The 13,617-nt window shown below is 47.1% G+C and overlaps 1 protein-coding gene across 2 annotated transcripts in view; it reads right to left on the reverse strand.

Annotated features, from left to right (window-relative positions):
- Positions 1-9,423, reverse strand: part of MIEF1 (mitochondrial elongation factor 1) — a 14,811-nt gene extending 5,388 nt beyond the window's left edge. Inside the window, exons 1-4 of one of the 2 annotated variants that reach the window (XM_023509263.1) lie at positions 9,236-9,417; positions 7,178-7,236; positions 6,714-7,066; positions 476-626 (exon numbers count right to left, since the gene is read on the reverse strand). In XM_023509263.1, the coding sequence (XP_023365031.1) occupies positions 476-619 (144 nt within the window). In that variant the 5' untranslated portion in view covers positions 620-626; positions 6,714-7,066; positions 7,178-7,236; positions 9,236-9,417. Of the gene's footprint in view, positions 1-475; positions 627-6,713; positions 7,067-7,177; positions 7,237-9,235 lie in introns of both variants that reach the window. The other variant, XM_012801132.2, reaches the window with a different exon arrangement.
- Between the last annotated feature and the right edge of the window lie 4,194 nt (positions 9,424-13,617).

A 13,617-nucleotide genomic window follows, 5' to 3' on the forward strand; every position in this document is an offset into this window, starting at 1 on the left:
CCTGCCACAACGCCCAGATATTTTTTGGTTGCAGCCATCATTGTTGTTTGGCAGGCCCGGGCTGGATTCAAACCTGCCACCTCAGGTGTATATGGCTGGCACCTTAGCCACTTGAGCCACAGGCACCGAGCTGGTTGCTGCTATTTTAAACATGGTAGTCAAGGAAGGATATTTTGGTTATTTGCAATTTTTTACTTGCTGGGATAAATTTCTCTATTTGTATCTCCAATAATTTCTTTAGGGCAGAGTCTCAGATGTAGACTTACTGAATCTTCTTAAGGTCTCATATTAGAGACCTTAGAACAGAGAGGACATAGGACATATACCTGCCTGACTTCCTCTATTTCCTTTCCATTTCCTTACCCCCACCCCAAAGCCTAAAAAAAAATATCATAGTCTCATTCCAGGTGAGCACCACTTCACAGAGGCTGCCTGACCAATCCCACTCTGGCCCTGGCTGCATCCACTTACTTACCCGCTTAACGGCCAGCGTGGCGATGCCCAACATGGCCGCTCCACCCACCCCCAGCACCAGCCGGGCATTGGAAAGCACAAAGTCAATAGCTGTGCCAATGCCATTGTCATCCTTCTTGCCTTTGCGCTCACCAGCGCCTGCCATTGCTCACCTGAGAATGAAGACAGAACATAGTCATTATTACTCTGGGACCTCAAGAACCGTGCCTTCCCCATCACACCAATCCCCAGTAAGTACTGTGAGTTCCAGCAACCCAAATCCTTTTGCAGTGGGTTCAGATCTGAATACTACTCTAAGCTCTGCTACTATCTTCTACATCCAAGGTCCTCTACACCAGGAATCACATAAGGAAAAACAAAGTTGTTCACCATTCTGAGTTCCAGAATGGGAGGATATCAAGAGATAGGATCAGGAAGAGGATCTTCAAATATAAAATAACACTCCTTCTAATACCATGTCACAATTGGGTATTACTAGTTTCATACCTCATGCCCCTGCCTCTACCTCCCTGATAAGGAAACAAATTATTTCTGACTATACTTAATCCAGTAATTAAGTTAACTGAGTCATTGCCAAGGCCAGAAATATATTTTCCCCTATTAGAGTTCACACCTGGGACCCTTTCCTTTTCTCCACCATTTACAGTCAATAGAAAATTCCAGTTTAGGGATATAATGAGAGACTATTTGGCCAAATGACGTATATTCCTACTTGAAATGCACACAGCAAGCAAGGCCAAGAAGAGTTAAAATTTGCATTTATAGGCAGGGTGAGGCAGAAATGCTAGCCATCCTCCCTCCAATGTCCACTGAGACAGAAATGGGACGTACCAAACTCAGCTGAGGTAGAGAAACCCAATCAGGAAAAGAGTAGAACATTACACATTTCCCCACACCTGACAATGTCTCCTGTTTTATCACTTAAAAACTCGAAAACTAAAAAAAAAATAAATAAATAAAAAAACTCGAAAACTGGCCAGGCATAGTGTCTCACGCCTATAATCCTAGCACTCTGGGAGGCCGAAGCGGGAGGATCAAGCTCAAGAGTTCAAAACCAGTTGAGAAAAAACAAGACCCCATCTTTATTAAGAACAGAAAAATTTAAGTAGATGTGGTGGTGAGCAACTGTAGACCCAGCTACACAGGAAACTGAGGCAGGAGGATCATTTGAACCCAGGATGTGAGGTTGCCGTGAGCTAGGCTGATGCCACAGCCCTCTAGCCTGGGCAACAGAATGAGACTCTTGTCTCAAAAAAACAAAACAAAATAAAAAAACCTCAAGAACCTTTACTGATGTATTTACAATAGGGACAACCACTGGATGCAGGAGCCCTCTAAATGAACTTCGCGTTACAGCAGGACTAGAATGGCACTTCCTCCCTGCAAGCAGAAGCCATAGGGGGCCTACCTAGGTATTCAGTCTTTGTCCCTTCTGAATGAAGACTGGAAAGAAAAGGTGGTAGTGTGGCATAAAAGAAGAGGGCCTGGGTTTGAGTTGAATTCCTGAGATTAGGTACTTGCCTTGCACCCTGACTTATTAGGGGGGGACCTCAAATGAGTGACTTAACATCTCAGCTATGAAAAATGGATAATGATCCCTGCATGGCCCAAATCATAGGGTTGTCGTGGGGAAAAAATATCTACTAAAATAATGTATATGAACTTTTGAAACAGTAAACGTGCTCTACACACATGGCCCATCATTAAGTCTTTTAAGATTTCCATCCATAGGACAAAAGCTTCCAGAAGGCAATTTGGCATGTCCTCTGAGTTACATTCTACCTTTTGCTTTTTTGGTTTTGCTTTTTTTTTTTCTTTTTTTTTTTTTGAGGCAGGATCTCACTCTGTTGCCCAGTCTAGAATGCAGTAGTGTCATCATATATCACTGTAACCTCAAACTCCAGAGCCTAAGTGACTCTCCTGCCTCAGCCTCCAGAGTAGCTGGGGCTAGAGGTATACACCATCATGCCTGGTTAATTGATTTATTTTTTTTTTGAGACAGGGTCCTGCTATGTTGCCCAAGCTGGTCTTGAACTCCTGGCCTCAAATGATCCTTCCCAAAGTTCTAGGATTACAGGCCTGAAACACTGTACCTTCCACCTTTCCCCCTGAGCTAAGGATCTCTAAAAGTCACCCTGATGCTAACCTGGGCTCAAGATCAAAACTACTAAGTTAAGCAGGCTTATTCAAAGCTTTTTCTTATGCTTGTGCAAAATATACTAAGCTCCCCACCCCAATCCAAGGACCTGGAAGAGGAGCGATCATCTGCAAGTTCAACAGGAAGACATAGTCCTTATTCTAAAGTATATTCAACTTGTTCCAAGTGAAACTGCTTCTTCATGGTACATTCCCCAACCATGTTCTGTGGCATTAGCCTGCAGCAGTAGCTACTAGGAGATAAGAACTGCACTAAACAAGAGGGAGGGACCTGACTCCTCAAGAAAACCGAGAAAGAACGCTATTTTTTCATGGGTATAGAATTTCGGATCTGCAAGACAAAAAAAGTTCTAGAGATCTTACACAATAATGTGGATGTAGTTAATTCTACTAAATAGTGCCAGGCGCGCTGGCTCACACCTATAATCCTAGCACTCTGGGAGGCCAAGGCAGGTGATCTCCTGAGCTCATGAGTTCAAGACCTGCTTGAGCAAGAGAGACCCTGCCTTTAAAAATAACTGCGCATTGTGGTGGGCACCAGTAGTCCCAGCTACTCAGGGGCTGAGGCAAGGGGATCACTTGAGCCCAAGAATTTGAGGTTGCTATGAGCTATGACACTACACCACTCTACTGTGTGACAAAGCAGGATTCTGTCTAAAAACACAAAACTACTGAACTGTATATGTAAAAGTGGTAAAATGGTTAAAATTAAAAAAAACATGCCAGACACTGTAGTTCAGTAAGCTATGATGACACCACTGCACTCAACCCCAGGCAATAGAGCAAGACCCTATCTCTAACTAGCTAACTGAATGAATAAATAAGTTAAAAAAAAATTAAAAAATTATCCAGTCATGGTGGCATGCACCTGTAGTCCTAGCTACTTGGGAGGGTAAGGAAGGAGGATCCTTTGAGCCTAGAAGTTCAAGGCTACAGTGAGGGCTCGGCGCCTGTGGCTCAAGTGGCTAAGGCGCCAGCCACATACACCTAAGGTGGCGGGTTCGAATCCAACCTGAGCCTGCCAAAACAACAATGATGGCTGCAGTCAAAAAATAGCCGGACGTTGTGGTGGGCACCTGTGGTCCCAGCTACTTGGGAGGCTGAGGCAAGAGACTCACTTGAGCCCAGGAGTTAGAGGTTGCTGTGAGCTGTGATGCCACAGTACTCTACCCAGGGGGACAGCTTGAGGCTCTGTCTCAAAAAAAAAAAAAAAAGGCTATAGTGAGCTAGGACTGTGGTGCTACTATACTCTAGCCTAGGCCACAGAGTAAGACCCCATCTCTAAAATAAACAAGGAAAACAGACCCAGAAGGCAGGACTGGGAATGGAGAATCTGGGCTCAGCCAACATTTCAGGGAAGTTATTTAACCTATCTCTCTAGATACAAAAATGGGAATAGAAATACTCACTACCTCAATATAATAAGGATGATGAATAATGCAGGTCTTGTAGCTTCTTGGGATGATAGCATAAAACTATGAAAATTCCAACTTCTTTTACTCGAAAAAGTCACAGGCTTTTTCATAAACATGTCTTGCTTAAGTACATATGAGAATAGCTAACATAGCTATTTGTACTATGTGCTGGGCATTTTATTCACATTAATTCCCTTAATCCTCACAACAATCCCATGATGTCAGTAATACTGTTATCTTTGATTTACAAGTGAAGAATTCAAGGCAGAAGTTTAGAACTGGCCCAAGGTCACTGTGTCAGTAACTTGTGTGGCCAGGATTTGAACCAGAGCACATGCTAACGAGGAGAACTAATCTACAGGGATCCCAAATAACACGCAACCCTACCTCGTTCACATCTCCTCTCTATCAACCACTAGACCATAAGCTTCTTGGGGGACATTTTGGCTCGTTCATCACTATATCCCCCAGGGTACCCAGTGTTTGATGCATAGTAAATATCTGTTGCACAAATAAACTACTAATGCCAACTACTATTGGCATTTTGTGGGGAGAGTGTTTTGTTGTTTAGGGCATGGTGATGGCAACGTGTAGCTCAACTCACAGTCAAACAAAAGCCAGGAATACAAAAGTTTCTTTTTTTGTTTTTTTGCAGTTTTTGGCCAGGGCTGGATTTGAACCCACCACCTCTGGCATATGGGGCTGGTGCCTACTCCTTTGAGCCACAGGCACTACCTACAAAGATTTCAAGTAGCTCACTCACTCCCTTCCAGATCTGCCTCCCTTCCTGTGCAGGCTCCATGGGCACTGTCCCAGTCCTGGCACTGTACTACCAAAGGCATGTCTGCCAACTCTAAGTGGCTAAGAAGAACCAAAAGTCATTACATAGGCTCCTCCTCCTGCTTTCCCTCTCCCAGTTCAAAGGAGCATCTTCCACCCAGCTGGCAGGCCTTACATTGCCTTGCTCCTCCTGCCTCAGCCAACTGGCACCAAGTCCCACTGCTGTACACACCGTATTTGTATACGGCCATTCCCACCACCTAAGCCCCTCAATCTCATCTGGCCAGATCTGCTGCCTCTAGTATCTCGCACCAATTTATTCTCCACAGTGCCACTGGCATGCTCCTCCAAGGCACAAATGTAGCCATGTCATTCCCCTGCTTAGAAAGCTGATCTGCCCGCAATCAGATATTACAATCTCCTTAACTGGGATTCAGTGTCCTTCCAAACCCAGCCCAGCCTCAACTCTGGCCACGTGCCTTAGGTGGGTGCCATTCTAGCCATACCTGACTTAAGTTTCCAGACTACAAAATGGAGTCTCTACTTCCAGGCTTATTCTTGCCCCCCTTGCCCAGCAAGCTTCTATTTCTCATTTGTGGGTAGACCTCAAATGTCCTCTTTTCTATAGCCACCTATGATCACCTCCTATGACCTTACCCAAGGCAGAGTTACATTTTCATCACTGTCTTCCCAGGTATTTATACTATCCTCTAGTATAGAGCTGCTCTTGCTGGAATTAATTCCTGTCATCTCAGGCTGGGCACATGAGTACAAACTCATGCCTGTAACCAAAGCATTCTGAGAGGCTGAGGCACTTCAGCTCATGAGTTTGAGACCAGTCTGAGCAAGAGCAAGACCCCATCTTTAAAAATAGCTGGGCAGTTGCATTAATGTACACAGCTATGATTTAATAAAAATAAATAAATAAATAAAAAATAGCTGGGCATTGTGGCGGCCACCTGTAGTCCCAGCTACTTGGGAGGCCAAGGCAAGAGTACCGCATGAGCCCAAGAGTTTGAGGTTGCTGTGAGCTATGACATCATAGCACTCAACCAAGGGTGAAAGTTAGACTGTGTCTCAAAAAAAAAAAAAAAAAACTCCTGTCATCTCCTCCCTAGACAAGAGTTATTTGATTCACCATAATATTCATCCCATGCCCAAAGCCAGTCATCTGGGAAGGTTGCTGAATTAAATATAATCGTCACATTACAGTGGGACTTGACACTGGCACTGACAGTAAAGAGAGCTAACATACCACTCACCAAGTACCACTCTAAGTGCTGGGTGTGTAGTGCCTTATTAATTCTCCTAATAACCTGAAGAGTATTTCCACCTGACAGATGAGGAAATGGGAGGTCCAGGAGGTTTAGTGACTTCCCAAATCCCATAGCTATTATTAGGAGTGCCAGGATTTGAACCCATGCACTTTAACGCTGAAGCCTATACACTAGGCTTGCTTAGTACTATTGTAACAGAATATACTTATGTTCTGAGGAATGTTATCTGACCCACAGTATAAGTGAATGTACTTAAGAGTACAAACTCTAATGGTTTTAACCAATGTCTTCTCTACCATTTCACATGTAAAACATACTATAATATATAATGCTGATAGCAATTCTGTCTGGTAGACCTTGAAAACCAGGGTCTATTTTTTCTTAATAAGAGAACTCACTTCTTTTAATATATTATGTATTTCCTCCATTGATTTCCATTTTTAGAGTGAAGCGTCTTGAGTATCTGGGACAACAGATGCACACCACACCTACCACTCCATCAATTTCTAGTAACTAAAGGAAGGCCTCTGGCCACTAAAAAGAAAGGTTCTCCCTTTTCTGGTCCCTGCAACAGAAAAAACGAAATCTATGGGAGCAAGGGTCTACATACCTGAGGCTTCTTAATGCATCTGTAAGGTGGGGATGGAAGAGAAGAGTATTGACAGAAGGCACCTTTGTCCTCCTTCCCTTGGAATTAGGGTAGGAGGGGAAAGGAGAGGATCCTAAATAATCCCTCCCAGTTTGCTGTGAAGAAACACCAGGCCCTTCTCCAGCTGCCTCTCCCGGGCCTCAGGATCCTCTAGCTTCTGATTTTTCCGGAACTCACGGCGGATGGTGGAAAGGTAGAAGTCTCGATCAGTGTAGCGAAGCTCTCGACCTTGACGCAACAGAGCCCGATAGAGATTCAGCACCGCCTCTCGGCTCCATGGAGCCATGGGGGACTTGCAGGGGCTAAGCGTCACGCTATAAACAGATGGGAAGACACAGAAGCCTAGTATCAGAATAACTGACAGAAGGTCCAGTAGACTATGCAGGTTAGGGGTTCTTAATCCAAGTTTCAGAGGACCCACTCACCAAGGTCACACTATGACTTAGTAGCAGGGCTAGAAGTAGGCTCCAGCCTCAGACACCCCCTGCTGGAAAAGTATAGTTGTTATTCACACCAGTACTCATAAGATCATTAAAGCATCAGCTTCCTTGTTTATAAAATGATGGTATTGATAATGACAATAGTACAGTAATAGTACCTACCACACAGGACAATTTTGAAAATAATGCATGTAAAGCATCTGTAATAGAACTCAACTATACCTCCAGGGGTAGTCTACAGTGGTTGAAGAGAAAAACTCAGCTATACTTGAATCCTGGCACCACCACTAGGGAGCTTCATTACCTTAGACAATTTTCCTAACCTCTCCGTGCTTGTCTCAATCCCTCTTCTGTAAAGTGAGGATAAAAATCTTATTTGGGGGGTCAGGCACTGTGGCTAATCCTAACATTCTGGGAGGCTGAGACAGGTGGATTGCCTGAGCTCACAGGTTCAACACCAGCTTGAGCAAGAGCAAGACTCCATCTCTAAAAATAATAGGGCATTGTGACTCACACCTATAGTCCCAGCTACTTGGGAGACTGAGACAAGAGAATCGCTTGAGCCCAAGAGTCTGAGGTTGCTGTGAGCTGTGATACCATATCACTCTACTGAGGGTGACAAAGTGAAATTCTGTCTCAGTAAAAAATAAATACATCTTACTTTGCCCATATGGTAGGTATAAGCATTAAATGAGTTAATATATGTGAACATATTTAGAACAGCACTTGGTACATATTCTATGGACAACTATTATGTAGGTTTGTAAGGCTCAATAAACATACATTTAATTATACATTAACTACCACTGCCTTCCTTAACAATAAACCCTTACACAAGCACAGAGTGTTGTCATTTGTAAAATGCTTCATTATCACATTTAAACTGAGAAACTACAAGTTGGCTAGGGTTCATAATAATAGTGAACATTTATTGAAAGATTATGATACACCAAATATGTTCTTTTTTTTTTCCTTTGGCAACAGGGTCTCACTTTGTAGGCCTTGGTAGAGTGCTGTGGCATCATAGTTCACAGCAACCTCAAACTCTTGGACTCAGGCGATTCTCTTGCCTCAGCCTCCCAAGTAGCTGGGACTACAGGCGCCCACCACAACACCCAGCTATTTTTAGAGTCAAGGTCTTGCTCTGGCTCAGGCTATCCACCTTCCTCAGCCTCCCAGAGTGACAGAATTACAAGTACGTTCTAAGTTGTCCCATGTAACAACTTACCTCATTCTATCAACAACCCCATCTTCCCCCACTTTAATGTGCAGGAAACTGAATCTCCCAGAGGGAAGCAACTTGTCCACAAGCGAACAACTGTAATGGGGAGGGCTGGGCTCCCCACCCCAATTCTGCCTGCCTCTATTCTAAGAGTTAACATTTGCAAAGTTCCCCATGAACTTTGTCAGCAGCACATACCAGGGGCTCAAAAAATATGCTGCATGATAGAAAGAATTTTCAAAACATCCCAGAAATGATCACCTTTATTTCAGAAATAAAGAAATAATACCGAGTGGAGGAGATATTTGATTAGAAAAAATGATCTGGACTTTGGGCCCAAGTCCATTAGCCTCTGTCCTTACCAACTTCCTGTGCCAGCTACAGCTAGCTCCTGTCCTGGTGCTTTTCCTTAACTATAGAAGCATGCCCCTCGACCCTAAGGGCCTCCCTTGGTGGGAGAGATGCAGAAAATTCACAGTTGCTAAGACAGAAGGCAACTGCCAGAACGAGGACTGTTACTACAAAGTAGCTTCCTGCCCCGACCCTAGGGGGCCGGGCCGAGCCGGGGTGCGGAGACCCCCAGACTAGGGCAGGCCTGTTCGGGGGGACAGGGGACTGGGAGGATCCAGAGATTGGGGTGGGGTGAGAACACAGTGGGACCTCCCAGGGAAAGCCCAGAGAGGCCCAGGGCGCGACCCCAGGCCGCAGGCCGGTAGCCTGGGCCAGAGCCAGATGGGGGGCGCCAGCAGCAGGCCTGCGGGGAGGCGCGGTGAACCCTCCATTGCCGACCGCTGCCAGCCCTCACTCCTTTCCTCACTCACCCGCTGGCGCGCGCGCTAGCACTCCTCTGATCTCGCTTCTCGCCCGGTACCCCTCCCGGGGGTCACTCATCAACATGGCCCCTTCACTTCCGGGACACGACCTTGCGCACGGAGCACCGGAGGGGCTGAAGGGAGCTCGAGGGCTGGCGGAGGCGGAAGGACTTCCGGTCTTCTCCTCCACGCTCTCTAGGCCACGCCCCCCTCGCTCAGGGCTCCGCCCCACAATCGGAGCCCCGCCTCCGTGAGTGATGTCACCGGGCAGGGTCCGCCCCCGGAGTGCTCTAGGGGCTGTGTCCTGGCTGTGGGCGCAGCTGTGATCCCGGGTGGGCACAGGGTGAGAAGGCAGGAGGTGGCTTGTCCCTCCGATGAGGCTGCCACGCTGGGAAGGCCCCCCACCACCTGCCAGTCCCGTAGCCTGTCAGGAGTCTGTCTGATCAGTCCCTTGCACTGTTTGCTGCTCTGGGGGCTGGGGCCCCGTATACCCAAGGGAATACTAACACTACCATTCAGAGCCTTCTTATATCCGTTTCCTCACATCGCCTTTTCATCTCTCCATGCTGTTCCCGCTCTCCAGGCCCGTTGGCTACTGCCAAACTCCTATCCTTCAAGGTCTGCCTCAAAGATCCCCTCAGAAGTCTTCTCCCCCTCCTTCCTCCCCTCCTCCAACACGCTAAGGCGCCTCCTTTGGGTCCTATAGAAATGTGTGCACACCATTAACCCGTTCAACAACGACACGTATTTATTGGCGCCTGTTATTCTTTGATTTATCCACGTACTTCTCTGTCTCTCACTAGATTTTTTTTTTTTTTGAGACAGAGCCTCAAGCTGTCCCCCTGGGTAGAGTGCTGTGGCATCACAGCTCACAGCAACCTCCAACTCCTGGGCTCAAGCGAGTCTCCTGCCTCCGCCTCCCAAGTAGCTGGGACCACAGGCGCCCGCCACAACGCCCGGCTATTTTTTGGTTGCAGCCGTCATTGTTGTTTTTTGGCGGGTCCGGGCTGGGGATTCGAAACCGCCACCTTAGGTGTATGTGGCTGGCGCCTTAGCCGGTTAAGCTATAGGCGCCGAGCCCTCTCACTAGATTTGAGGACAAAGTACTCGTCCCTATGGAGACCTTAAGCCCCTCCCCAAAGTGCTTCCCAGAGCCTGGCTCAGACCAGCCCAGACTAGGGCTTTGGAGTCAGGCCTCAGCTCTCAGCTCCAGATTCCCAATTACTAAAAGTCTGCTTTCCAGGGGCCTATGGTCTCCATTCAGTGGGGGAGGGGGCTAAGGCTTACCCCAGAAATGGGGTGTCCCAGCAGCACTGGGGAGACGTAACCACTGGGGCCTCTGGGGAAGGCTTAAGACTTAGGAGCAATAGTGGCTGCCAACTCTGAGGTGGAAGGAATTGTGCCCCAGGGCTGGCTTGGTATGGGGAACAAGGATGAAGTTCAGCAATTATCTCCTTGTCACTGCTCACACAGATGTGAGCCACCTTTATCAAGCACCTACTGTGTGCCAGACATTGGACTTGGTACTTTATAAATGGATTATGTCTAATCCCAGCATCCTTGTTCGGTAGGCATTATTATCCTAATTTTACAGATGGGAAAACCAAGCCTGAAAGATTTAGTAATTTCTCTAAGACACTGAGCTAGCAGCAGAGGAATCACAGTGGAATCCACATCTGTCTTACTCTGAAATGTGTGTTTTTTCCACTTTTTCAGATTGCCCTACTTTGCTTTTTAAAGTAATGGTTTTGTGACCCAAATAAATCTAATTGGTGACATTGCTAGCTGGCACAGCAGGTGACCTTTTCATATCTCTCCTGCCCTTCCTATTCTATAGAATATTATTTTTAGGAGGGAAAGACAGAAGAAGATCCTTTTGAGGGGTCTGCCCTTCAGGTCAGCTCCCCCAGAACACCTCTTGCACTTCAGGGTCTTTATTTCCCAGGGCCTCTCTTGCCCCTACACCATCCCTGGATGTAATTTATTTCCAGACTGACAAGGTCCCACTCTGCCCCCAATGCTCCCATGGCAATGGAGGGTGGATAGTGAGATGTCATCTTGTATTCAGTTGTATCCATGGTGACTTTGAAGGCCAGAGACCCATAGTAAGGAACACTCACCTGAATCTCAGGCCTCTACCAGGTTTCCCAAGAAAAGAGGCATTCTGGGGTCTCTTAGATTAACACTGCAGGGTCCCTGTAAATCCCCTGGTCTCACATCTGAATGATGGCAACAGCCTCTAGTGAGGCTAGAGGAGGGAATGCTTGTTCACCCAGAACGCTGACCCACACTTAGTTGGCATTTGTTAAATGAATGAATGAAAATTTTCCAGGACAGATGTACCATTTCCTATGTCAAGGAGGTCAAGTCTGACTAATTTGGAAGGGGAATATGGGTTGGTGGTGAAGATAAGTCCAGGGAATTAAGCTGTATGCCCCTTAGCTTCCTCAACTGTGAGTTGGAGGTAATCACTTGCTCTGGCTGGTCTAGAGGACTACCCCACAGGGCTATTGAAGATTAAACAAGGCTGGGCCTGTAAGGCATGATAGCATGCAGTGAGGAGCACCTCATTTTATCATTAAATGTTGCTGATTTCTCTTATGCATGGGTGAGCGCCTGGGAATATTGGCCCACAAGCAGACTTTGGAAACCCAGGACACCAGTCCCAGGCCAGGGCCTTGGGGGAGTCTTATGCTCTCAAGGATCTGGGCCCCAGGGAGCCTAAAATGGAATGCTGAAACAAAACTGAACGAAACTTTTTTGCTGAATGACCCATGAGCACCAACACAGTTGTTTCCAATATGTCGACCAAATAATCACTCAGGTAACATTTACTGAGCACCTAGTATGGACCTGGACTAGAGTCAGGACGTAAAAATAAGGTGTGCAGTTCCTGTCCTCACATACAAATGGGCGCTGGGAGCAAAGCCTTCACAGGAGCTGTAGGAAGACAGAAGAGACTATGACCAGTGCAGGAACAGGGGCTGGGCACAACTGAGCAGAGCACAGGTGGGAAGATGAGGGTGAGACACCACGCTGGACAGAGGAGCCTACCTGGCCTGAGGTTGGCCTGAGACGAGGTGATAGCCAGCCAGGTGTGCTTCCAGCTGTTCCACCTGCACCACTGATCTGGAGTCAGCCATGGGTTTGAACTCTGCCACTTGACAAGTGGGTGACATCAACAAAGTTCTCAATGTCTCTGGGCCTCACACCCATACTAGACCTTGAAGCTAACTCATGCTAACTAACATGGGAGCAGGTCACATAGACTATTTGCAAGGAAAATTCTCAGCCTCCTGGAGGTCCTAGAGAGTCCCCAGGGATGGTGTAGGGGCAAGAGAGGCCCAGGCAGAAGACAGGGTTAGGGTCCAGTAGAGAAGCTCCAAGGACTGCAGACCAAAGAATTCAGGAAAGACAGACCCATGGTGACACTGGAGATGAAGGCAGGGCTGACCAGGCAGGCCCCACAGGTCACCACCAAGAATCCGGCCCTGATCCTGACAGCAGTGGGAAGCCCAGGCCATGGTCAGACTAGCATCTATGGAGGATCAGCTTGGCTGCTTTGCAGGGACCAGCCTTGCTGGGGATTGGTCCTCAGGCCACTGAAGTGCCCATTTGAGGCTCTCATCAGCCAGAAACCAGAGTTAACACTTACAAAGCTCTTCCTGTGTTCCAGCACATGCTCACCCATTCCCCTAATCCTTAGCCCAGAATTGTCATTGCTGCAATTATGGCCAAGGAAATGGGATCCTAAAGCACCCTCAGTGGCAAGAGTAGGACCTGAACTCAGGTCTGGAGCTCTGTACCATCCATGGGACAAATGAATTCACACAGGACCAAGATAGAGAAAGGACAAAGCTGGGAGGTGGGCTGCGGACACTAAAATCAAAGGCTGAGGAAGCAAAGGATACTGAGGCCAGGTGTGGTGTCTCCCACCTGTAGTCCTAGCATTCTGGGAGGCCAAAGCAGAAGGATCCTTTGGGTTCAGGAATTTGAGACCAGCCAGAGCAAGACTGAGACCCTGTCTCTACTAAAAATAGGAAAATTAGCCAGGCATGGCAGCCCACACTTGTAGTCTCAGCTACTCAGGAGGCTGAGGCAGGAGAATCGCTTGAGCCTAGGAATTTGAGGTTTCTGTGAGCTAGGATGATGCCATAGCACTCTACCCAGGGTGACAGAATTAGACTTTATCTAAAAAAAAAAAAAAAACCCAACAAATAAAAAGGGTACTAGGCTCGGCGCCTGTGGCTCAAGTGGCTAAGACACCAGCCACATACACCTAAGGTGGCAGGTTCAAATCCAGCCCAGGCCCACCAAGCAACAATGATGGCTGCAACCAAAAAATAGCCAGGTGTTGTGGCGGGTGCCTGTGGTCCCAGCTACTTGGGAGG

This window comes from Otolemur garnettii, unplaced genomic scaffold (genome assembly GCF_000181295.1).
Source record: "Otolemur garnettii isolate 467f Iridium unplaced genomic scaffold, OtoGar3 scaffold00007, whole genome shotgun sequence".
NCBI classification, from domain to species: domain Eukaryota; kingdom Metazoa; phylum Chordata; class Mammalia; order Primates; family Galagidae; genus Otolemur; species Otolemur garnettii.